Source organism: Mesoplodon bidens (genome assembly GCF_964165515.1).
Source record: "Mesoplodon bidens genome assembly, chromosome: 4".
Classification (NCBI taxonomy): Eukaryota; Metazoa; Chordata; class Mammalia; order Artiodactyla; family Ziphiidae; genus Mesoplodon; species Mesoplodon bidens.
Genome location: NC_138160.1, coordinates 117,837,147 through 117,863,161, shown reverse-complemented (window position 1 = coordinate 117,863,161; position 26,015 = coordinate 117,837,147). Strand labels below are relative to the sequence as shown.

Here is a 26,015-nt window from a genome sequence, read left to right as displayed (position 1 = left end):
CCAGGGAGATCTCTACAATTTAGTCTGAGGGAAGTTTGATCCTTCCATCCTCCCTCATGACACTGAAGGGGCTAAATTTTGGAGGAGTCTAGTCTAGCAAAGGTCCTGGGATCTGGCCTCAGGTTTGTTCCCAGCAAAGCCATTTCACCTGTCTGGGACCCATCTTTGCAGAATCTTGGGGTTAATAACAACAACCGAATCTCACCCTTGAAGATATTTACGAGGCGAAATGAAATCACAGATGTGCAAATTCTAAAAAAAAATTTACTTGAAACGCAAGTGCCCTTGTGCGTTTGTTCAAGTTTTGTTATTTCATTTGGGTTGGTTGTTCCTTGGTGGTAGAGGGGATTCCGGAAAGTGAGACAGGATGCTTTTTTATTAAAAATAAATATCTGGACCCCAGAGATGGCGAGTTTCCATCGACAGCTTCCACACTGTCTTGGGTGGAAGTCCTCCTCTAAACGAAGTTGGCGGCCGACAGCATGTGGGCCGGCTGGGGTGGAGCACTCTTCAGAGCCAAAGACCGGCCACTCCGGGGCGCGTGCCCTCGCTCGCCCTCACCCCCGCCTTGCCGGTCTAGGAGGAGAGTCGGCGTGGTGCGTGGTTCGGAGTTGGAGGGCGGCGCCCGGGACCCTGGTGGGAGCGTGTTGGCGCCGCACGCGCGAGGCGGGGCGGGAGGCGGTGGTGGGAGGTGCCGGCGGAGGAGCCCCGCTCGCAGAGCTCCAGCACGAGGGGAGAGGGCACGCCGCGCCTGGTGCAGGCAGAGCGCCCTGGGGCGCCGACAGTCGTCGTGCGCACCCCGCCAATGGCGCACCCCCCGAGCCCACGACCGCTGCTGCCTGCGCTCCTGCTGCTGCTGCCGCTGCTTCTCCGAGCGGGTGAGTGTCGTCTGTGCGTCCGCGGAGTCCACTCAGGCTGGGGCGGGAGGGGGCGGGGGCTGGGGTGGTGGTGGTGACCGTGTAGGTGGGCACACGTACCGGCACCAGTGCCCAGAGAGGTCTCAGGCCCCACACTGCTCCCTGGTGCGGGGCGTCCGTCTGTCCGAGCCTGGGGAACTGGAGGAGGAAGCCCAGGGTGTCAGGAAGGGGCTGGGTTCCATGCCTAGTCCAGTGACTGAACTTGTAGATTGAGTGCCAGCCATGACCAGGGCACTCAAGCACCTCTTCGCTCCTCGTTCCCCCTCTTCCCCCTTTTGAAGTGCGTCTGTACAGTCACAGAACAGCCAGCAGCCAGGCCACTACCACTACAGCATCTCTAGGGGGCGGGGAGAGTCAGAAGCAGGACTGCCTTTTGCTCCACATGGGCTTCACCTCTTCCACCCCATGTAAGGACTGCGGAAGTGGATACTAGGTACAGGTGAAGCTGGAGAAGTTTTTGTTAGGACTGACTTGTCATTGGGAACTCCCTGGCCGTCCAGTGGTTAGCACTCTGCACTTTCACGGAAAAAACAAACAAACAAACACAACTGACGTCACAAATTAAGATTGAAAACTGCTTCCCAGAACTTGCCAACATCATTATTTGGTTGTGTGGTTGAGAGTATTGCTCACCATCAACAAACCCCCTCTTCAGGATATACTTTATTTATTATTATTTAGATTGGAGTGGAAAACTCACTAGTGGGCAAGATGGCCTTAACGTGCAAGCTGCCCAGCACAGTGCCTTGCCCTGTTATAAATCCACAATAGGTTGTTTTGTGGAATACATAGTTAAAGGCCGGGTTTTAGAACTATGCCATTCCCCCAAGGAGCATGCACATGGCCTTTGGGAGTGGGATGGGTGCATGGAATCTCATTGTGGGGCTCCTGTCCAGAGCCTGCCTGGAGGGAATCGTGAGTCAGAGACCACATATCTACACATGACCTCAGCCCACAAAGTAGGACTGCAGAAGTGCAATCTTGGCTGAGAGACAGATATGGAAGGAAGGAAGGAAAGTACTGGTCTGTCCAGACTGACTTCATTAGTAAATCAGAGCAGCAAGACATTACCGATCTGATTGGACTGCCCAGGAAATTTCACTAACCCTAACAGTATGGCTGTATGTCAGGATCAGGTGTAAACTTTAAATACCTTCCTCATGACCATTTAGTGGAACAAGTTACCACCTGTTAATGATGAAACTTAACATGACCCCCACCTTCTTTTGTTGAGCTGCAATGCCCTTAAATCTACTACTACTCAGACTTGGTGAACTGTCAGCTTAGAAATGAGAGAGGTTTACTTTTGAAAATTGTTACGACTCAATATTTAGTCCAGTTAAAGCAATGAGACTTGGACCTGCTACGTTTCTTAAAGCAAGCACTTTCTGGGTACCTACCAGAAGTAACATCTTAAACATTCAGCATTTCTCAAACTGTTTAAATCCATGTCCCCTTCTTGATAAAAATAAAAATCTCATGTCTTCCTTAGATAAAATTTGAAATTTCAGAATTTTTAAATGATACAAATGAACTTACAGAACAGAAACAGACTCATAGACTTAGAGAAAGAACTTATGGTTAGCAGGTGGGAAGGGTTGGAGGGAGGAATAGTTAGGGAGTTTGGGATTGACATGTGCACACTGCTATATTTAAAATGGATAACCAACAAGGACCTGCTGTATTAGCACAGGGAACTCTGCTCAATATTATTTAACAGCCTAAATGGGAAAAGAATTTGAAAAAGAATAGATACATGTATATATATAACTGAATCACTTTGCTGTTCACCTGAAACAAACACGTTGTTAATCAACTGTACTCCAATATAAAATAAAAAGTTTAATAGAAAAACTAGTTGCATTAAAAAAAGTTTTTTTGTTCATCTTCCACATATGAAATTGTCAAATATGCTTTTTTTATGTGATTTTTTTTAACATCTTTATTGGATTATAATTGCTTTACAATGGTGTGTTAGTTTCTGCTTTATAACAAAGTGAATCAGTTATACATATACATATATCCCCATATCTCTTCCCTCTTGCATCTCCCTCCCTCCCACCCTCCCTTTCCCACCCCTCTAGGTGGTCACAAAGCACCGAGCTGATCTCCCTGTGCTATGCGGCTGCTTCCCGCTAGCTATCTGTTTTACGTTTGGTAGTGTATATATGTCCATGCCACTCTCTCACTTTGTCCCAGCTTACCCTTCCCCCTCCCTGTATCCTCAAGTCCATTCTCTAGTAGGTCTGTAAATATGCTTTTTTGAACCACACATTCCCTTTGGAAATTCTGATACACCCCCAAAAGGGGCCCATCCTCTCTCTTCCCCGTCCCGTGCATTGAGAAACTCTGGTTTAATCCAACCCCCTTTTAAAAAAGCAAAATTAATACCAAAAATACATTATGAACAAAATACCAAAATTTTAAATTAAAAGAGTAATAATGCCATGCTGAGGCATATTGGAACCTGAAGCAAAAGGAAAAATCAGTACTACTGATCCTGTCTTTTTTTACACATTGGATATGGCACCAGTTCTCAAACTTTAGGTTACATCATTCTCTCCAGTAAACTTACTAAAATTCAGATTCCCAGGCTTTATCACCAGAGGTTCTGCTTTGGTAGTTCGTGCTAGGGCTCAGAAATCTGCATTTTTTTTTTTTTTTTTTTTTTTTTTTGCGGTACGCGGGCCTCTCACTGTCGTGGCCTCTCCCGTTGCGGAGCACAGGCTCCGGACGCGCAGGCTCAGCGGCCATGGCTCACGGGCCCAGTCGCTCCGCGGCATGTGGGATCCTCCCGGACCGGGGCACGAACCCGTGTCCCCTGCATCGGCAGGCGGACTCTCAACCACTGCGCCACCAGGGAAGCCCAGAAATCTGCATTTTAATAAGTAATCTAATTGATTATTATGTGATTGGAAGAGAAGGTTGGACTACCTAAACTCAGAGGCCCCTCCTAATTTTGGGACTCTTTGATTATAAGTAGAGAGAAGGGGCCCAGGGACGTTATCAGGGTGGCTCATAAAATGTCTCTGTTATGTGGTCATTTTTTAAATATTAGTAGGAGCTTACAAAGAACAAGCCCTGTTCTAGGCACTGGCAACAGAGTAGTGATAAGATAGACATGGAAGTCTAGCTGGGGAGATAATAAAAAATGAAGTAAAAAAATATCAAGTGGTGATAAGTGCTATGCAGAGAATTGGAACAACAGTGTGTTAGAGTAGCTGGGGGGCTATTTTACATTGGTTGGTTGGGCCTTTGTGAGATGACACTGAATGACCAGAAGGGCCCAGCCATGTGAAGATCAGCTGGAAGAGCATTCAAAACAGAAAGAAGGCCAGTGTAGATGGAGGGAAGTGGGAGAGGAAGAGAGAGCTAGGAGGTAAGATTAGAGAGGTGGGCAGGGACCATGTCTTTACAAGGCTTTGTAAACCAAGGCACATAAACTAGATCTTAACCTAAGTTCAATGGAAGCTGTTGGAGGGATTTAAGCAGAGAAATGAGATCATCCAATTTACACTTTTTTTTTTTTTTTTTTTTTTTTCGGTATGCGGGCCTCTCACTGTTGTGGCCTCTCCTGTTGCAGAGCACAGGCTCCGGACGCACAGGCTCAGCGGCCATGGCTCACGGGCCTAGCCGCTCCGTGGCATGTGGGATCTTCCCGGACCGGGGCACGAACCCGCATTCCCTGCATTGGCAGGCGGACTCTCAACCACTGCGCCACCCAGGAAGTCCTGATTTACACTTTTGAAGAGATGATCCCATATAATGCTAGTCAGTATTAGAATTATGTTATATTCACACAAGGGATTGCTATATAGCAGTGAAAATAAGCTGTTTACAACTATACTTATCAGTGTGGGTGAATTTCAGAAACGTAATATTGAGCAAAAGAAGCCAAAACACCAAAAGCACATGTTGTATGATTGAAAAACAGGCAAAACAAATTGCTAATGTTAGAAATCAGGATATTGTATTATATTTGCTTCGTTGGGAAGATGGTGACTGGCAGATGGCTTCTGGGGTGCTGGTAATGTTCTGGTTCTTTACCTGGAGATCTGGTTACACAGGTGTATATAATTTGAAATTAAACTATATATTTTTGATTTATGTATTTTTCTATATGTTATACTTTAATTAATTTATTACCAAACATGATATACAAATGGCTAACAAACACATGAAAATATGCTCAATATCATTAGTTATTAGAGAAATGCAAGTGAAAACCACAGTGAGATACTACCTCACACCCACAGGATGGCTATAAAAACAGAGCAAAAAACAGAAAACACAAGTTGGCAAGTATGTAGAGAAATTGGAACCACCCTCATGCATTGCTAGTAGGAATGTAAAACGGGGCAGCCACTGTGGAAAACAATTTGGTGGTTCATCAAAAAGTTAAACATAGAATTACATATGACCCAGCAATTCCACTCCTGCGTATACACCCAAGAGAAATGAATACAGGTATTCAAGGAAATACTTGTACATGATTCTTCACTTAGCACTGTTCACAATAACCAAAAGGTGGAAACAACCCAAATGTACATCAACTAACGTTTAGGTAAACAAAATATGGTATATCCATGCAATGAAATATTATTCATAAGAAAGAATGAAATATTGATATATGCCACAATGTGGATGAACCTTGAAAACAGCATGTTAGGTGAAAGAAGCTAGATACAAAAGAGTATATATTTTATGGTTCTATTTACATGAAATACTAGAATAGGTAAATGTGTGGAGACAGAAAGCAGACTAGTGGTTGCCAGAGACTAGGGGAAGGGGAGAATGGAGAGTGACTGTTTAATGGGTATGGGCTTCCTATTAGGGTGATGAAAATGAATTGGAATTAGAAGTGATGGTTGTATAGCATGGTGAATGTACTAAATACCATTTAACTGTACCCTTTAAGATAATTAATTTTATGTTGCATGAATTTTTTTCTTTCTCTTTTTCTTTTTATAATAAAGTGTGTATAAAAAGAAACAAAATTGAGTTATTTGTAGTGAGGTGGATGGACCTAGAGTCTGTCATACAGAGTGAAGTAAGTCAGAAAGAGAAAAACAAATACCGTATGCTAACACATATATATGGAATCTAAGGAAAAAAAAAAAGGTCATGAAGAACCTAGGGTAAGACGGGAATAAAGACACAGACCTACTAGAGAATGGACTTGAGGATACGGGGAGGGGGAAAGGTAAGCTGGGACAAAGTGAGAGAGTGGCATGGACATATATACACTACCAAACGTAAAACAGATAGCTAGCGGGAAGCAGCCGCATAGCACAGGGAGATCAGCTCGGTGCTTTGTGACCACCTAGAGGGGTGGGAAAGGGAGGGTGGGAGGGAGGGAGACGCAAGAGGGAAGAGATATGGGAACATATGTATATGTATAACTGATTCACTTTGTTATAAAGCAAAAACTAACACACCATTGTAAAGCAATTATACTCCAATAAAGATATTTAAATAAATAAATAAAGGTTGTACCTTTTGACTACCTTCATCCAGTTCTCCCTCCCTACCCTCTGCCTCTGGTAACTGCAAATCTGATTTCTTTTCCTATGAGTTTGTTTTTGAAGTGTAATTGACCTACAGTACTATGTTCTTGGTGTACAACATAGTGATTTGCTATTTCTATACATTTCAGAATGATCACCAGGCATGAATTTTACCCCAATAAAAATGTTTTCCAACCTAAAAAAATTCTTAAGAAAGATGAATGCAACAACAAAAAGAAAGGTAATTATGTGAAGTGAAGGATGTGTTCATTTTAACGCACCTTATTGTTAACACATCTAATCTTATTGTGGTAACATTTTACAATATATACATAAATCATCATGTTGTATACCTAAAGCTTAAACAATGTTGTATGTCAGTTATATCTCCATAAAGCTGGAAAACAAAAAAAGATGGCTGAATGGTATGGTAGAATGAATTTGGAAGGTGGAATCACTGAGACCAATAAGGGCTCTCAACTAGTTCAGACAAGAGTTGATGGTGGCTTGAGCTAAGGAGGTGGTGATAGATGTGGAGAGAAGTGGACAGATTCCAGATATGTAGTGGAGTTGACAGGACTTATTGGATTGGACATAGAATGTGAAGGAAAGAGAAGAATTCAGAATGACTCCTAGATGTTCTGCCTTGAAAAACTGGGGGATGATGGTGTGCTATTACCACTTGATAGGGACCCTAAGTCCTAGGGTGCAGGGCCTTTCTCCAGAGCTGAACTATAACCAACCTTGATATTCCTGAGTGAGTGACAGAATCTATAAAAGCCCCCCACCCCAACCCCAACCAGTTCCCACTGTAAGGTATTTTTAAGTGACTTTTTTTTTTTTGCCGCGCTGTGCGGCTTGTAGGATTTTCATTCCCTGACCACGGATCGAGCCTGGGCCCCGGCAGTGAAAGTGCCGAGTCCTAACCACTGGACCGCCAGAGAATTCCCTTTAAGTGACTTTTTTTTTTTTTTTTGCGGTACGCGGGCCTCTCACTGTTGTGGCCTCTCCCGTTGCGGAGTACAGGCTCTGGACGCGCAGGCTCAGCGGCCATGGCTCACGGGCCCAGCCGCTCCACAGCATGTGGGATCTTCCTGGACCAGGGCACGAACCCATGTCCCCTGTATCAGCAGGTGGACTCTCAACCACTGTGCCACCAGGGAAGCCCCCCCTAAGTGACTTTTAATGGAAGACTCAGAGTTGTTAATAACTGTCATTTAGCACTCCCATGCACATTCTCAACTCTCTGGTTATGATGCTGTCCCTGTCCATGGCATAGCTCTGCTCAGGGCCCTCTTCCCAGTGCCTGGCTGGGCCATCAGGCTCAGCTTCAAATAATGTTCCCCTCGCCCTCCCAGGAGGCTTAGCAGCTTGTCTTCATCAAACCCCCACCTCTTCTTGAGCCGGATCTCTTCTGTCCAGATTGTGACAGCTGCAGACCCTCTACTCCTACTGGACTTCTTTCTCCCCGCTAAAGGCCTTTATGCCGCCCCAAGACATTCCTGCTAAAGATTTCATCCAGAATCCCCCCACCCTAGCTTATGACTAGGTTCTCCCAGACAGCTACTCTGACCTTATGTGAGCCTCACTTGGTCTCTCTCCCTCCATAGGGGACCACCTCCCCACAGAAGGCCGGCTCATGAACAGCTGTATCCAGGCCAGGAGGAAGTGCCAGGCTGATCCCACTTGCAGTGCTACCTACCACTACTTGAATTCCTGTGCCTCTAGTATAAGCACCTCATCACCTGCAGAGGAGCCTTCAGTCCGTGATGACTGCATGGAGGCAGCACAGCAACTCAGGAATAGCTCTCTGATGAGCTGCACATGCCATCGGCGCATGAAGAACCAAGCTACCTGCCTGGACATCTACTGGACCGTTCACCCTGCCCGTAGCCTTGGTGAGGCCCCCATCCTAGAGTGGGCTAAGCTAGGGAAGATGGCTCTTGGGAGTTGTTTTTTAATCCTGCTGGATATGGGCCACATGGTAGATTCTGACAGGGATGATAATGAAGCTCTGCATTTGACGTCAGTAAGAAATGGAAGGAGGAATTGGCAGTATGCTTTTGGGCCCCACAGTACTGCCCTCCCTTCTCACTACTTCCCCCCCCCTTTTTTTTTTTGCGGTACACGGGCCTCTCGCTGTTGTGGCCTCTCCCATTGCAGAGCACAGGCTCCGGACGCGCAGGCTCAGCGGCCATGGCTCACGGGCCCAGCCGCTCCACGGCATGTGGGATCCTCCCAGACCAGGGCACGAACCCATGTCCCCTGCATCGGCAGGCGGACTCTCATCCACTGCGCCACCTGGGAAGTCCTTCCCCCTTTTTTTTATCTGGAAACATGTAGCTGCCTCTTGGAAGGTCTCTGAACCAGGCTAAGGCCCAACATGGGGAGCTCCTGGAACAGACGGATATGGAGAGGAAATGGAGGGAAATGGTCTTAACTCATAAACAGGCTGCAAATACAACATAATCCATAGGTTCAGAGAGACTGGGAGGCAGTGTCCTGGTCCAGCCTTTAACAGAGAGGATATTCATTAACCAGACAAGAGATGATAAAAGACGGAAGGCACTGGAAGAGCCAAAGAGAGGAGCTTCCTCTGACTCTGGAGATCCCTTTCCGTATCAGTCAGCTTTTACTAGACTGTGCTGCAGTAACACAACATGGTCTTGTAAAACAAAGGTTAAGTTCTTGCTCATGTTCTGTCTTGGCTGTGTCATGTGTCCTCTTCATTCTGGGATCCAGTACAGCCTCTATCTGGTATGTTCCCTTCTCGTGGCAGAGGGAAATGAGCAATGGCAGAACCATTTGATGCCTTTAAAAGCTTCTGCTCAGATGTTACATAAAATACTTCTGCTCACATTCTATTGACAAAGCAAATCACATGGTCAAACCTGACATCAGGGGGAAGGGGAAGTATACTCCTCCCACAGGGGACACTGAAAATCACATGGCAATAAATGAGGATGTATAGTCTTACAGGGAGGACAAAAATAATTGTAAACAATAATGCAATCTACCATAATCCACCAGTTGGTCAAAACATTCATTTCCCTCCCTTTCACAAGCAAAATATACCTACTCACTTTCTAAGGAAGGTGCCTAAGAATTCCATCTAAGCAGGACATCAGGCTCCAAGTCTAGGATCTTGTGATAATTTCTATATCAGGTCTGGATGTGGTTTCTCTTAATTTAGAAACCTATGCACTAAAAAGTCATCTGCTGGGCTTCCTTGGTGGCACAATGGTTAAGAATCCACCTGCCAATGCGGGGGATAGGGGTTCGAGCCCTGGTCCAGGAAGATCCCACATGCCGCAGAGCAACTAAGCCCGTGCGCCACAACTACTGGGCCTGCACTCTAGAGCCCGTGTGCCACAACTACTGAAGCCCGTGCGCCTAGAGCCCATGCTCTGCAACAAGAGAAGCCACGACAATGAGAAGCCCGTGCACTGCAATGAAGAGTAGCCCCCGCTCGCTGCAACTAGAGAAAGCCCGCACACAGCAATGAAGACCCAACACAGCCAAAAATACAGATAAATAAATAAATTTTTTTAAAAAGTCATCCGCTTCCCATCTATACTCAATATATAGTAATGGAATGGGGACAGGAGAAGCACAACAAACTCTCAGGTAGAAAGAGGAGTAATGGGAAGCACACAGTAGACGTTGATTCATAGCAAAAGCCCTACTTTTGCTCATTGAGGAGCAAAAGCCCAGGAGTTTCCCAGCCCCCTGGAAGGTCCTTTGTTTTCCATTATTTTCTTGGGCTACATCTGGAAAGGGCATTGGAGACTATGACCTCCTTAGGGACTGAGTAGCATTCTCCACTTGCTTCCTACCTGAGGAATGTTGGAGCATCTTAAGTCTCAAATAGTTGAGTCTCTTTTAATCCAGGCTGGTGGCTCTTAGCAGTACAACTCTCTCAAAACATAATTGCATTTTATGTCTGATTTCTGTCACCTCATGTGCCAGTAGCCTTTCCTATAATCCCTTTCAAGACATACATCTCTTTTGAGACCTAATTAGAGCTACCTTGCCCTTATCAAGCTTCTGTGGGAGAGCCACTATCTTAGTCTTTTTTCCCTGAGAACATTTGTCCAACAGGCAGGATTTATCGGATACTGTCTTAATCAGTGAGAGATCTCCACAAAGGGCATGATAGCCACAAACTTGAATTGGTCTTTGGCCCAAGGCTGAGTTGTAATTGACCTTATTACTCAACGCATTTTTCAATATGAGAAGGAGTTGCATTTCTTAATTTTGCAGATCCTAGAATTTCTGTATTCTTTCTTTTCTGTTTCCTCTCTGTGTGTAAACTGGTCAGTTCTCTGAGCTTATATCTTTCTCGTAGTACCATGCCAAGTGTGGCTATCAGCAATCAGGACATATTAGTAATCTTCAGCTTCTCAGCTTCTTCCCCTTAAAGCACAAGCTTACTCAGTACATCATCTTCCTTCCACGTTATTGCAGGCAACGATTTTACCAAATGCTTTGCCACTGCATAATGAGGGCTGCCATCTTCCCAGCCCCCAGTAACAGCTTATTCACCACCCACTACCTAGTCCCAAAGCCAATACCACTTATTTTAGATCTTTTTTTGTTACTTCAGCACTCCATTTCTAGATACCAATTACATTTTTTAACATCTTTATTGGAGTATAATTGCTTTACAATGTTATGTTAGTTTCTGCTGTATAACAAAGTGAATCAGCTGTATGTATACATATATCCCCATATCCCCTCCCTCTTGCGTCTCCCTCCCACCCTCCCTGTCCCAACCCTCTAGGTGGTCACAAAGCACCCAGCTGATCTCCCTGTGCTATGCAGCTGCTTCCCACTAGCTAGCTATTTTACATTTGGTGGTGTATATATGTCAATGCTACTCTCTCACTGCATCACAGATTACCCTTCCTCCTCCCCGTGTCCTCAAGTCCACTCTCTATGTCTGCGTCTTTATTCCTGTCCTGCCCCTAGGCACATCAGAACCATTTTATTTTTTTAGATTCCATTATATGACCAATTACATTTTTAATAAGAATTTGCTAAATTATGCAACCAACCCCAAATCTCTGGCTTTCACCAACAAAAATATATCTTTTGTTCATGTTACACATCTGCTGTGGGCTTCCATGAGTTGGCTTTGGAGGACAATTTTGTTATTTATTTATTTATCTAGGGCTGCGTTGGGTCTTCGTTGCGGTGTGCAGGCTTCTCATTGCTCTGGCTTCTCTTGTTGCGGAGCACGGTCTCTAGGCATGCGGGCTTCAGTGGTTGTGGCTCGCGGGCTCTAGAGCACAGGCTCAGTAGTTGTGGCGCACAGGCTTAGTTGCTCCACGGCACTTGGGACCTTCCTGGACCAGGAATCGAACCCGTGTCCCCTGCATTGGCAGGAGGATTCTTAACCACTGCACCACCAGGGAAGTCCCATGAGTTGGCTTTGTCTTTACTCCACTTGTCTTCTTCATTTGAGGATCCAGGATGGTAGATGGAAAAGAGCCAAGCAGCACCACATGTTAGTTCTTGAAACTTAGAGGTGATTATGCCTCTTTAACTCACAATCCACAGGCCAAAGCAAGTCACATGGCCAAGACTTACAGTAGCGTGGGAAAGTACAGTCCTCTCATAGGGGGCCTAAAAGTCACAAGGCAACAGGTGAGGTTGTATTATCCTCCCACAGCAAGCAATTGGAAACAAACTCTCCTTGTTCCCTGATTTCCACTCCTCATCCAAATCACTTCTCTTTTAGAACTTCCACTGAGACTTCTCCCTGAATCCTCTTGTCTCCCCCTCTTTTCCCTTGGGAGCTCCCAGGTCTTCCCAAGCATCCAAACCATCCTTTCCTGTTTGCTTGATATCATCTATATCCCTTCCCACCTAAAGACATATTCACAAAGGCCTATTGGGTGACATCCCTGCAAGCTCACCTCTGTCTTCAACATTTATTGAGCACCTACCATGTGTATGAGCTATGCAGTCATCTTGTTTTTTTAACTGAAGCATAGTTGGTTAACAATGTTGTGTGTGCAGTGATTTTGTAAGACCTAGTGATTTTATAAGGTCTTAAGGAGCCCACAGCCCCATGGGGTGTTTGAAAGAGATGTGTTTCCTTTCAGATCATTTCTCTCCCTTCTCTGCTTTTCTCAGTCAGGTTCAGTTCCAGATCTAGTCTCATTTGCATGACCTCAGCATGCAATGAATCTCCATAGCCAAGTGGTCAGGCTGGAACAGAGTCCACCACTGCCCCTTCTCCAATAGCAAGAGAAAACAAGACAGAGTCCCCTTGCCTGCTTATGTGCCCACAGGCGATACTTGTAGTAGTTAGGAGCAGAGACTCTGAAGTCAGGTAATCCAGGTTTCAAATCCTGGCTCCATTTACTAGCTTATGTGAACTTGAGCAAGTGAATTAACCTCTCTTATCCTCAGTTTCCTTTTACCTACCCAAAGACTTCTATGAAGACTAAGTGAAATTGTATGTATATATATATATATTTTTTTCCACTTGCACCATAGTGCCCAGTACAGTGTGCTCCACAAACAGTAGCTTTATTATTCTTATCATTAAACCCAGTTTATTTGTCAAGCCTAGCCTATACCTTTATGGCCCTGTTCTTTTTCTCTCCTCTGCCCAGCATGCAGTTATTTAGGTAGAGACTATGCCTTTTCTTTTTCTCCAGCAGCCTCAACCCCTCCTGCTCCCACGCCCAGCCCCATCCTCAGGATTCTGGTGCTCCCTACCTTTGTCTCTAGGTGACTATAAGCTGGATGTCTCTCCCTATGAAGACACAGTGACCAGAAAACCCTGGAAAATGAATCTCAGCAAACTGAACATGCTCAAACCAGGTGTGGAAGGCAAGCTGGGGCTGGGGTATGGGAGGGCCTGGACCCTGAGGGAAGGGTGGCTGGTGGAGAACACAAGCTGGGAGAATGAAGGGGGAGAGTTCTAGCTTGCCAGGTAACTAAAGAAGCACTCTCAGGGTGAGAGTCTGAGCTATGCCGCATGATCTAGTCTCACGAGTCAACACAGAGCAATAGTTATTAGGGAGATATTCCAAGAGAGCCCATTAGAGCTCCCTGGTTCCAAAAGGTGGATCTCTACAAAGGCTTTGGTGGGAGTGGCAGCAGTCCCAGAAAAAAAAGTGCTGAAATGGAGTATTTACCCTAATTCGAGGCAGCCAGGAAAGTAGCTTTTTGTCCCTGAAGACTAGGAAATTGCTTGTTTTCAGCCATTCTAATGGGATGGGTGAGGTGTTGGGCAGGGGAAATGGTGAGAGAGAGCGTGACTCCTCAGGGGTGACTCAGGGTGGGGAGCCATCTGTCTGGCAAGGACTATGATGCATGTTTTTCAGGAAAGTGAGGCTGTTGTGTTAATTGGAAAGGAACACACACATGCACTCTCTTTTTGAGAAAGATGTGAGCTTTGTTGTACAGTCAGTACTGTGTATTAGAATTTTGAGAGAAAAGCATAGAGGTTTATGTATTACAAACTCTAGGTTACAGGGAATCTGGGAATAACCTATTCCAGTTACTCCATTGTTCTGACTGCTGGAATATTCTGTTAATAGAAATATCACCATAATTTCCCAAGACTCAGAGTATGGGGGGTTTTATGCATGCATCAATCAATGAAATGCATCAATCAATGTCTATGGGCAGAATAGACAGATGCAGAACCAAAATCCTAAATAGAATTTGGTTGCATCTGCTGTGGACAATCCAGAAAGTACTTTTCTGCGCCAGGAGGATTGCAGGATCCTAGCTCCTCTACCAGGGATGCAACCCCTCAGAAGTGAAAGTGGGGAGCCCTAACCACTGGACTGCCAGGGAATTCCCCAGAAAGTACTTTAGAATGTTGTAGGGCCTCTTGGTTACAATTTCCACGATGGGATCTCACTCATTGCATAGGACTGAGGAAAGGGTTTGGTTAGATGTATATGGCTTTTTTTTTTTTTAAACCTAGACAAACAGAGGAGCAGGATGGGAGAGGCTCGCGAATACCTGATACTGTTTGTGGGTAGAGGGAAAGGCCTTATTTGGGGCAGTCCTCCCTGACAGGAGTGCCTTCCCACTACCGTCCTTGTGAAATCAGAGGGTTGCCGGGATTCCTGGGGAGGCTGGGCTGCACGTCTGCAGAGAGGACTGCTGACTTGGTGCCCCTCTCCCCCCAGACTCGGACCTCTGCCTCAAGTTCGCCATGATGTGCACTGTTAATGACAAGTGTGACCGGCTGCGCAAAGCGTATGGGGAGGCGTGCTCCAGGTCCCGCTGCCAGCGCCACACTTGCCAAAGGCAGCTGCGCTCCTTCTTCGAGAAGGCGTCGGAGCCCCACGCTCAGGGCCTGCTGCTGTGCCCGTGCGCACCCACCGACCTGGGTTGCGGGCAGCGCCGGCGCAACACCATCGCCCCCAGCTGCTCACTGCCATCGGAGGCCCCCAACTGCCTGGAGCTGTGGCACATATGCGTGTCCGACCCGCTGTGCAGGTGCCGGGTGCTGGGTGCGGGCGGGCAGGGTGGACACCACTCCTTTGACGCCTCCTTCCTGGGCAGGGCTGGGCCTGAACCACTCTCCCCCCCGCAAGGCACCATGAACTGACTTTACCATGTAGCTACCCTGGATACTTTCTGAAACTCTTTTATAAAAAAATAAAATATAATAAAATAAAATTATATAGAGAGTATAAAAACTTTAGGAAATATAAAACTGGTAAAATATCACTCAAAACCTGTCACCTGGAGGTAATCTACCATAATTTGGGGAGCATTTCCTTCCAGTCTTTTTTCTCGCCAGGTAAACAAAATCAGACACCAACCTTGTTTTGCAACCTGGTTCTACCACTTACTTCTCTGTATAACCTTGGGCGAGTTACTTTGCCTCTCTGAGTCCCACTTCCTCTTCTGTAAGATATTACATGGAGCTCTCAAAAATCATAATACTAACACTTACTGAGTACTTACTTATTATGGGCTAAGTACTATTTTAAGTACTTAACATCTATTAATTTATCTAAGCTTCACAAGGACCCTATAAGATAGTTGCTATTATTACTATTTTTTTTTATCATCCTCAGTTTACAAATGAAGAAACCACAGCAGAGAAAGTTTAAATAACTTGCTCAAATCCACCTAGGTAGTAAGTCAGGTTTGTTAATGAGGTTTGGATTTCCTTCATAGGAAGTCTGGCCTAGAGCCTGTGCTCCTAGAGGCTCTGTTACGCTGCCTGTTATTATGCTGGGAGCTATGGGTTGGCCAAAAAGTTCGTTTGGGTTTTTAATGGAAAAGACCGAACGAACTTTTTGGCCAACCCAATATTACTATTACTGTTACATAATAAGTGCTGGGCTAGATGACTAAGATACTGTCCCTTCCTTCAAGGAGTTTGCAGCTGAGTGGGGATGACAGATATGTAAACCACCAATCTAACACAAGGCAAAATGTAAGGAAAAGTGCACAAATATACACACAAAAATATACTCATAATTCCATCCCCTGAAGATAACCAGCTTTACCTATTGTAGGATGAGTGTTAAAAATAATAATATCTAACATTTACTGAACACTCACTGTATACCAGGCACTGTGTTAAATGCTATACATGTATTCTCTTACTTCATCCTCACAAAAATCCACAAGGTAGTGTTATTTTCATCTCTATTTACTGTCAAGGAAATTGAGGCTAAAGAAACTGCCTGAGATCTCATAATTAGGGATTGTGGAGCCCAAATTCAGAGTGATATGCTGTGGAGGCTGGGGTGATGGTGCATTTAATTGTGACAGGAGCAGGCTTCACTGAGGAGGAAGCCATGGGCCAGGCTCTGAAAAAGGCTGAGGCAGATTTGGCATGAAGATGGGCATCTCAACTAAAGGGGCAGCAAGGTGACACTGTGGCAAGGTGAAGGCTGCAGGCCAGACCATCAATAGGGACTCTTAAAATTTCCCTTCTTCCAGATCGCGCCTGGCGGATTTTCAGACCCACTGCCATCCCATGGACATCCTAGGGACCTGTGCAACAGAGAAGTCCAAATGTCTGCGAGCATACATGGGGCTGATTGGTGAGGCTGGGGGGCATGTTTAGGAAGCCTGCAGGTTGGCCAGCCTGGGGGAGGGTGAAAATGCTCTGGAGACTGAACCCCCATGGAGTGGTCCTGAGACAGGTGGGAGAGGATGGGAGCTGAAGGTAGGGTTGGCTTAGGCACTGACAATCCTCTTTTCACCCCATAGGGACTGCCATGACTCCCAACTTTGTCAGCAATGTCAATGCCAGTGTTGCCTTAAGCTGCACCTGCCGAGGCAGTGGCAATCTGCAGGAGGAGTGTGAGAGGCTGGAAGAGTCCTTCTCCCGAAACCCCTGCCTCAGTGAGTGCTCTCCACCTGCTCCCAGCCCCTGTGGCTGGCTCAGCTTGACCCAGGGAGAGGCAAAGGGTCAGCTCTGTGGTCCACTGGTTCCATCCATCTCCTGCAGATGGAGCAGCCCCCTCCTCAGCATAGGCTTACATCTCCCCAACCTGGGCCTTTCTGCCTTCTCCCATTCTATAAGTGACCCACCCCCATCCCTGGCCAAGCTGCCTCTTCACTTGCCTGGGCCCTAGGGACACTCTTCAGCTCAAGGAATAGCAAGCAGAATGAGATAATATCCCATTCCCAGCTGCCACCCACCCACCCTTGCATATCCCAGGGTCCCTGAGACATTCCCTTTCCTTCTTTGGGAGCCTGAGAGATCTCCAACATCTGCCTGCTTTCAGTCTTCCTTCTCTCCTCTCCTCAGTGGAGGCCATTGCAGCTAAGATGCGTTTTCATAGCCAACTCTTCTCCCAGGACTGGACAGCCTCTACCTTTTCCATGATGGAACGCCAGGTAGGGCCTCCTCTGTTACACCCCTCCTACCTTTACTGGACCAGCTGGGGGAAACCCAGACAAAGCAAGCAAGAGATTGGATGGGGGGGGTGAACTCCTTGTGGTCATGAATACTTTAGACCTCTAGCAGACACCTCAGGGGAGGAGGACAGGCCTTGACTGAGGCTAAGGTGGTGAAAAGGGTGGAGCTGACTCCATTTTATTTTTTCCACAGAACAAAAACCCTGCTCTGAGGCCACAGCCCTGGGTGCCCTCTCTTTTCTCCTGTATACTTACCTTGATTCTGCTTCTGAGCCTCTGGTAGCTGGACTTCCCTGGGGGCCCTCTTCCCCTCTACCACACCCAGCTGACCTGCAGCCTGCAAGGGGTGAGGAAAGGACAGCACAGGAAGGAGGTTCGGTACATAACATGGAAACCCTGACGTCACCCCACACCTCCAGTCGACTCCAGATTAGGCCACAGTAGAAGCTGACTAGCCTAGTTCTCATTCCCTTCACTTCTTTTTTTGTTTTGTTGTTGTTGTTGTTGTTGTTGGCCGTGCCGCTCGGCTTTTGGGATCTTAGTTCCCTGACCAGGGATTGAACTAGGCCCTTGGCAGTGAAAGCTCGGAGTTCTAACCACTGGACCACCAGAGTCATTCCCTTTACTTCTGACTCAGGCTGCCCCTCCTTAGGACTTTAGCCATATCTTCTGGTGATGTCCAGCTCTACCAGGCTCTCTCCTTACCCCTTTCTTCTGCCCACCGGCATCACCCAGGCTCTAACAAATCAGTAACACTCTCTTGCATTCTCCAGGTAGGCAGGGCTGGGTGTTCTGAAGCAACCTAGAAAGACATTCCTCATGGTGAGGAAAGCTGGAGCAAGACTCTTGGCCCCTTGTCTCCTCCTCTGAATGGGGAATGGGAACCTACTGCCTGCCCGGGGATCCTACAGAACATTTGAGCATCACGAGCTGGAGCATATGGCCCTTGCTTTCTTCCTGCTACTGTCCCAAAGTCCCCTTAGCCTCTTGGATCATGATTAAACATTTTAACTTAAAACTTTTCTCTTTTCCCATTGTCTCATACTGTGAATTTATATAGAACTAGGGGTGTTACAGACACAAGAGCACAGGCCAGGTGATCTAGGAGACACAGCAACCCTGCCACCAGATGCTATGTGACCCCCAGGCAAGTCTCTCAGCCTCTCTGTGTACTTGACATGGAGTTGGAAGAAAAATAACTTATGTGAGGCTGTGGACCAGGTACCTGTTCCAGCTCCAGCCATTTTGAGCATGCTGCCTGGGATCTGCCACAGCAGCTGAGGGGGGAGGGTCCATAGTCAACCACAGCATTTGAGCACCTGCTTGTGTTATCAGTCTGCTCCATACCATAATGGGGGCCAGAGGAAAGGAGAGACTGGTTCTTGAACTCATGTGCAATCCAGTTGGGATAAGGAAACAGTTACCCATGCAAAGTAGTTGGGAAAATATATTTATAGGGCTGTGGAAATTTGTCTGTTAATTCATTCACTCACTCTTTCTAAAAGCATCTGATAAGTACTGACTCTCCAAGACACTGTGCTGGGTGTGGGAGATTCCAAGGTAATCCTATTTGCAGATCCTATTTTCAAGCCTTTTACACATCAGAGCAGGGGAACTAACAAGACAGTCAATAAGAACAGTGCAGTGTGATGAGTACTGTACAATAATTGTAATAACCCTCATTTACTGAGCCCCTACTGTGTGCCAAGTACTACTGTGCCCCTACTGTGTGCAAATACATTCATAATTCATTTAATTCTTCACTAGCTACGTGACCTTGGGCTTAACCTCTTTGGGGCTCACTATCTACATCTGTAACATGAAAAGGTATAGCACCTACCTCACAAGGAATGAGATAATCCATGTGAAAGCATTGTGCCTGATAAATAGAACTCAAAAAAGTTAGCAGTTACAGCATATGGTTTTTGTAGAGAATTTGGACAATACAGATAGTTATAAAGAAGAAAATTAAAATCTTTAAAATCCCATTCTCAAACTTCTTCTAAACTACTCCCTGTACATCTGTGCACATGAGAAACTATGGGTATGTATAATTTTATATATGTGAGGTCAGAGACTGCTTATCAAAGTGTAAGTCACAGACACTTTTCAACATCCATGAGTAGAGCTCAGAATACATCGTCCTTTTTATCAGCTGCATAACATGGACTTGTATGAATGCATATTCCTACATACATAGTTTATTTAACCAGTTCTGTATTGATGGGTACTTGGTTTTCTTCCTGTTTTTCTCTGAGCCAAGTTTTAAGGCAGTGAGGAGGTGACTGGGGGTAGCATGTGCCGAAGAGCTGCCTGAGTGGTGGGTAGAGTAGGGAAAGCACCCCCTAAACATTCTTGTATCCACATACCCCACCCTGCCCCAGGAAGTGCCCAGCCAACCTGCTGTCCTGCAAACTTCAGTGCAGCACTGGGTGGACCTTCCCCTTCCTCCCCTCCCAGGAAGATCTCTGAATCGTCAAGGCCCCTCCATTTGCTTTGGCTCCATTATCCTGGGGCTGGGGGGGGGGTGAATGGTACAGTCATTCCTTGCTAAGTGCTTGAATTAGACTAATAGGTCATCTGTGCTTTTCTCTGAAGAAGGTCCAAATTCCTGGTAAACAACCAGACCACTCTCCCAGCCTAGGGCCCAGAGCCAAGGCTCGGGGTGGGGGCACACAGGGGCTGGACTGAAGCTTTTAATGGTATCCTGGCTGGCCGGGATGGTTAATGCCATTAGACTAGTTTCTGGGTAATGAGGTGGGAAGGGCTGCTGGCAGCAGTGATAAGCAGAGAGCGCTGAATTACAGGTCTCTGCATGGCCGGGTTGGAGCAGACTGTCTTTTAAACAACTATCTTCCAATTCACCCATTCAATCATGTATTCATTCAACAAACCTTAGCAATGCTCTGTTCCAGGCTGTATTTTTCAAGGTCTGTCCCTGCGCATTCATGAGCTACCATTTTGGTGAAGGGGCAGCCCAGGACTTTGGCAGATAGACCTCAGCTTTAGGCACTTGGGACTTTTCAGTTATCCTGGTTGATTTTAACACTCAGCTGTTTGACCTTGGCAAATATTCTTTGTCCCTCTGAGCCACCATTTCCTCATCTCCAGTAGGGATCCCAGTAGGAGTACTTAAAGGGTTGCAGTTTTTGTTTTGCCTTTGTTTTTAATAAATACAACATCAGCAATTTAATTTCAGTCAAAAAAACAAATTAGCATTATCAACTGATGTTTATATCAATTTAAATGGCTTTGGTTGGTAATTTTTTTGGCTTCTTATTTCTATAAAAGCTTATAAGCATGAGGAATGTATGCTCATTTTGATCTCCACATATATTTACATTAGATAACAGTAAAAATATTTAAAACAATCAGGGTTGTTGAAGACTGGAAATAATTACAACACTTAACATAGTGCCTGATACAGGATGAACAATCAATAAATGGCAGCTATTACTATTATTACTTCTGGGAGGGGATCTGTGGGGACTATGTATTCTGCTCCCTGCCCTGGAACAGTGGTGAGTGATGGTGCTGGCTCTGCCTCCAACTGTGGGCTGAATTCTGGGTGGGGCTGCTTCTGGGAGACTCACTATTCAAGCTCTGAACTCCAGGATGGAAACCAGAGCTCTGGGTCTGTAGCTCAGGCTCTGAGGGACCTTGGACCAGGCATGGAATCAGAGACAGTCAGTGTCTTAGTCAAGGGTCTTTTGGCTGCAAGTAACAGAAACGTTGAAATTACATAGTAAAAAGGGAATGTCATGCAGCTGAATCCCAGGACGTTCAGCTGGGCCTTGCTGGGGATAGGACTGGAAAGTCAGGAACCAGTCTTGAGCCCCGTCTGTTGAAGGCCTAGACATCTTGGGCCATCTACTTCATTCTCTCTATAGACCTACTTCCTTTGCATGACCTTCCAGGGCCAGCATTTTCAACTGAATGACCTCCCATCCCAATTCCAAATTCATGGAAAATCTGATTGTCTGTGCTTTCCTGGGTTAAGGGTCCATCCCAGGCTTATCAGCTGGGTAAAAGAAACATAGATCCACATGCTACTAAAGTAATTACAGGGCCCCAGGCCTGTTAGTGGAGGGCAGTTCTCAGAGAAGGCAGTGTATCTCAGCAGGACTCCAAGAGCATAGACTCTTGGCAGGGAATTAAGGTAGATCTTAATCACCCAAGGTCCAGCTTTGCTTCTTTTTTTTTTTTTGCGGTATGTGGGCCTCTCACTGTTGTGGTCTCTCCCGTTGCGGAGCACAGGCTCCGGACGCGCAGGCTCAGCGGCCATGGCTCACGGGCCCAGCCGCTCCACGGCATGTGGGATCTTCCCAGACCGGGGCATGAACCCGTGTCCCCTGCATCGGCAGGTGGACTCTCAACCACTGCGCCACCAGGGAAGCCCAGCTTTGCTTCTTTTGTGGCTTCCTTCCTGGTCTAGGAGTGTCTTCTCTGAGCTTCCTTCTTGGATGCCCTCAGGGATAGGAATGTAGGAACATAGGCCCTGTTGTGGCTCCTTTGGGTCTGAGAACCATCCTGAGAGCTAGATGGAGGTTCTTTATGGCTGCAGAAGGAGGCTTTGCTGCTGTGGGGCTTGCTAGATTTCTGGTCCCAGCAGTTGAAGAGTAAGGCAAAGTGAAGGGGATCAGAATATGCCACTCCAAAATATGCCACTTTGGCATAAGGATTATTTTTACCTGAAGGCAATTAAGAACCAACAGGGAGAGTTCTGTGCCCTCGCCTTACGTGCCTGAAGGGGCATAAATGAAGATGAGGAGTCAACACCAAGATAAGTTTGCATAGACAGACCTTACTAAAATAGCCCTTATCTTCCATTAGTTTCCCCCATATATTTCCTAGTCACTTCTGCACAATTTATTGTTCCTTGGGGCCCAAACCCTCCAGCCTTTGTTAAAAGGGTATACAAGGCCCCTAGTCTAACCCCAAGTCCTATATGAGTTTCACTTCTTTTCTGTAAACTCCCATGCAGGTAAATATTAATAAAAATTGTGCCTTATCTCCTGTTAATATGTTTTTTGTTAGCTTAATTCACAGGCCTCCAGTTACTGACCCTAAGAGGGTAGAAGAAAAGGTTTGTTCTCCCCAACAAAAGCACTGCCACTTCCTTGGCTGATAACCCTCCATCTTTGCCTCTATAGCCCATCTTACCAACAGTCATAGGCTCTCACTCTCATTTCCTCTCATGGAATCTTGGGTTCTCAGAAATTCCAGTCTCTTTTCAGCATCTTTGCTTCTCTCAGGAGGATGCCTGTTCACATGGGAGACTTGGTCCAATAAAATTCCACCCTCAGGTGCTGAGCTGGTCAGGGCTTATCTGACATACTGTGGGAGTTGTGGGGGTGGAGGAGACAATAATAATAACTAACATTTATTAAGAGTTTAATGTGTGCCAAGCACCAGGCTAATGGCTTAAAGAGCATTGTCTCATTTACTTTTCAGAAGTATCCTCTTTTATTTTCCTTGTTTACAAGGGGATATAGCAAAGCTAAGCAGCATGTCCAAGGTTACAGGGCTAACAAGTGGCTGATCTAGGAATCAAACCTCAATCTCCCTGACTCCCAGGAGCAACCTTTGATCCACATCACGTCTGTCCAGTGTTGGGGTGAGACGCCACTACCTAAATTTCAACAGAGGCCGTGATGAGGAGTGTGGGGTCAGAGAGCTCTTTTAAGCTACAAGCATGACTTCCTAGAAGAGAAGGTATTTGTTTTTTTGTTTGTTTGTATTTTGTTTTTGTGGTATGTGGGCTTCTCACTGTTGTGGCCTCTCCGTTGCGGAGCACAGGCTCCGGATGCGCAGGCTCCGGACGCGCAGGCCCAGCGGCCACGGCTCACAGGCCCAGCCGCTCTGCAGCATGTGGGATCTTCCCGGACCGGGGCACGAACCCGTGTCCCCTGCATCGGCAGGCGGACTCTCAACCACTCTGCCACCAGGGAAGCCCTGAAGAGAAGGTATTTGGACTGGACCTGGCATGAGTAGGGTTTATCAGGCAGAAATTGGGGGAAGGGCACCCCAAAAGTCAGAGTGGGCAAATGCAGACTAGAAAGGGCAGGGAGTGCTGGGAGGATGACAAGTAGTCTGCTGTGACTGAAGTTCTTTGAGGGGAGGTGTTGTCAGGTCTTCCTGTCACTCAACTCCCTACCACACTGTCCAGGGGGAGGGTTCTCCTCTGGGGACACACCCAACTGCAGAGCTACTATTGTGAAAGCCAGGCCCTATGGATCAGGCAGGAGTCCTGGGAAACTGGTGTGCAGAATTCTGGCTTGGCATGCTTGGCGTCCCTGGCCATGGGGAGCTCTGTGGCCTCTGGACCCCTTAGTGACGTCCCTGGGTGCAGAGATCAGTGTGTGGGTGAGAGGATGAAGTGAGTCTGTGTCTGGCCTGGAACAGTGACAAGCAGGAAGGGATAGCCTATCCCCCACAGAGGGATACCAGCAAATAGCTGCTCCCTCCCTCCCCGCCCCCATGCTGATTTACCAGTTGCTGTGGTCAACTGAAGTGTCAGGGCGTTCGTTCCAAGAGTCCAGTCTTCCCAGACTTTGGTTGGCTTTGGGGTTCCCGTGGAGACTTCCTGCTGCACCTGCTGTGGACTGGGTATGACAGGCAGTAGGTTGACATAGAAATGAAGACAAGTTTTGTGGTGGAGATAGACAAACAAATAATAGAGACATCATTTTTTGAGTACTTGATATGTGTCGAACATTGCACTGAGAGCTTTGCATGTGTATCCTTTTTAAAGCTGAGTTGCCTCATGGGCTTGTCTCCTCATGGTATCATCTGGCATCCATAATATTTGAAAAAAAATTTTAAATAACTATTGCACAGTCTTTTGAAAAAAGTACACAGCAAAACTTGAAATCCTCTTTCCCCATCTGTCTCCCTGTATTGTATACACAAAGCAGCCATCACCACAGAATCTCTTCTCTCAACATGATCCTCAGAGGAGAGATTTACACCATAAATATATATAGTTAATATTTTTTCTTTGTCTCACATGTGTAAGTAATCCAATTTAAACTTCCTCATGGCCCTCTGAGGGCATACACTATTATCCCCATTTTACAGATGGAGAAACAGATGTCCAGAAATGAATTATTGCCCAAGGTCACACAGCTAATCACTGGCAAGTGTTTTTGAAGCAGGATTTGTGCTTGTTGTGAAAGTGCATGTGATCTAGGGTCTGTGAGACTCCTGAGGAAGAGGCAGTTAATTCATTGTGGGGGGCTTCATGGAGGAGGCAGTGTTTGAGTAGAAACCTCAAGGGACAAAGAGAAGCTCAACAGATAGAAATGGGCATAGAAGTGTTTCTTAGGAAGGGAGGAAAGCCTGAGAGATGAGCGTATTATATTGTGGGATATCAGAAGAGAGGCAATCTCATTTCTCCATGTCTCATGGCTCCCTCTCAGTGGTGGTGGGCCTGGCATTTAAGAGACTCGCCTCATTCCCCAACTTTGCCCCAGGCAGAGTCTGCCTGTGCCCTTTAAGAGCCTCCATCACAAAGCCTCCTTGTGTCTTCTGAAAGAGACCATCTAATTCAGGCTGGTTGCCTACCCTCCACTCCCCTCCCTCACACAGGAGAAGAGAGGGAGATGTGGTGAAGGAGCCCAGAAATGAACCCCCTCTTAGGCCAAATCAAATACACTTAATTCTTCAGGAATTACATGTCAGGAGTGTCTTAGGAAACACAGCTCTCTAGCTGTCCAATGGAAGCATGTTGTAGTGAAAAGAGCACAATGGAAAGTGGATTCAGCCTTTGCATCTCAGCAAAACTATTTATCAGCTGGATGAATTCAAGCAAATTGCTTAATCTTGCCAAGCTTCAGTCTCTCTTTTTTTCTTTTTCTTTTTTTTTGCCCTACGTGGGCCTCTCACTGTTGTGGCCTCTCCCATTGTAGAGCACAGGCTCCAGATGTGCAGGCTCAGCGGCCATGGCTTACAGGCCCAGCCGCTCTGTGGCATGCGGAATCTTCCCAGACCGGGGCACGAACCCGTGTCCCCTGCATCGGCAGGTGGACTCTCAACCACTGCGCCACCAGGGAAGCCCAAGCTTCAGTCTCTTGATCTAAAAAAATCATGGGCCCTATTGCCAAAAAGCTGTCTGGTAGGTTTGTCAGAGAGGGAGAAGAAATGGCTGTCTGGGGATATACTGATCTAATATTTACTTCAGTGTTGGGTGTCAGGGACTTGTTAAATCCAGTTTTCTCCTGCAGGAAGTGGGCAGTATGAGATCTCAGGAGCTTGAGGTGGGAAGGTGACTCCCAGCAAGTAGAAGGAAAGAGAGGAGGTGCTAGATGAAGCATGGACAGAGACGTTTCTCTTGTTGCCATGCTGGAACAATTCTGTGAACCTCTCCCAGCCTCAGTTTCCTCACTTTCAAATGCCAATTCAACTTAATGAATATTGGCCAGACACTTGCATTGCTACTTCATCTGTTTAATTTTTTTAAATTTATTTATTTATTTTTGGCTGCATTGGGTCTTCTTTGCTGCACGTGGGCTTTCTCTAGTTGTGGCGAGGGGGGCTACACTTTGTTGCAGTGCGCGGGCTTCTCATTGCAGTGGCCTGTCTTGTTGCGGAGCATGGGCTCTAGAGCGCAGGCTCAGCAGTTGTGGCTCATGGGCTTAGCTGCTCTGCGTGTGGGATCTTCCTGGACCAGGGCTTGAACCCGTGTGCCCTGCATTGGCAGGCGATTCTTAACCACTGCGCCACC

General features: G+C 46.5%; 1 protein-coding gene across 3 annotated transcripts in view; it reads left to right on the top strand.

Annotated features, from left to right (window-relative positions):
* Positions 1–616: 616 nt before the first annotated feature.
* GFRA3 (GDNF family receptor alpha 3) overlaps positions 617–26,015 on the top strand; it is a 40,778-nt gene continuing 15,379 nt past the window's right edge. The window contains exons 1-8 of one of the 3 annotated variants that reach the window (XM_081230904.1): positions 617–878; positions 8,035–8,322; positions 13,169–13,261; positions 14,587–14,899; positions 16,364–16,467; positions 16,637–16,771; positions 17,181–17,269; positions 22,868–23,401. In XM_081230904.1, the coding sequence (XP_081087030.1) occupies positions 806–878; positions 8,035–8,322; positions 13,169–13,261; positions 14,587–14,899; positions 16,364–16,467; positions 16,637–16,771; positions 17,181–17,269; positions 22,868–22,945 (1,173 nt within the window). In that variant the 5' untranslated portion in view covers positions 617–805 and the 3' untranslated portion in view covers positions 22,946–23,401. Of the gene's footprint in view, positions 879–8,034; positions 8,323–13,168; positions 13,262–14,586; positions 14,900–16,363; positions 16,468–16,636; positions 16,772–17,180; positions 17,270–17,483; positions 18,309–22,867; positions 23,402–26,015 lie in introns of those variants that run through there. The other 2 variants (XM_081230903.1, XM_081230905.1) reach the window with 2 other exon arrangements.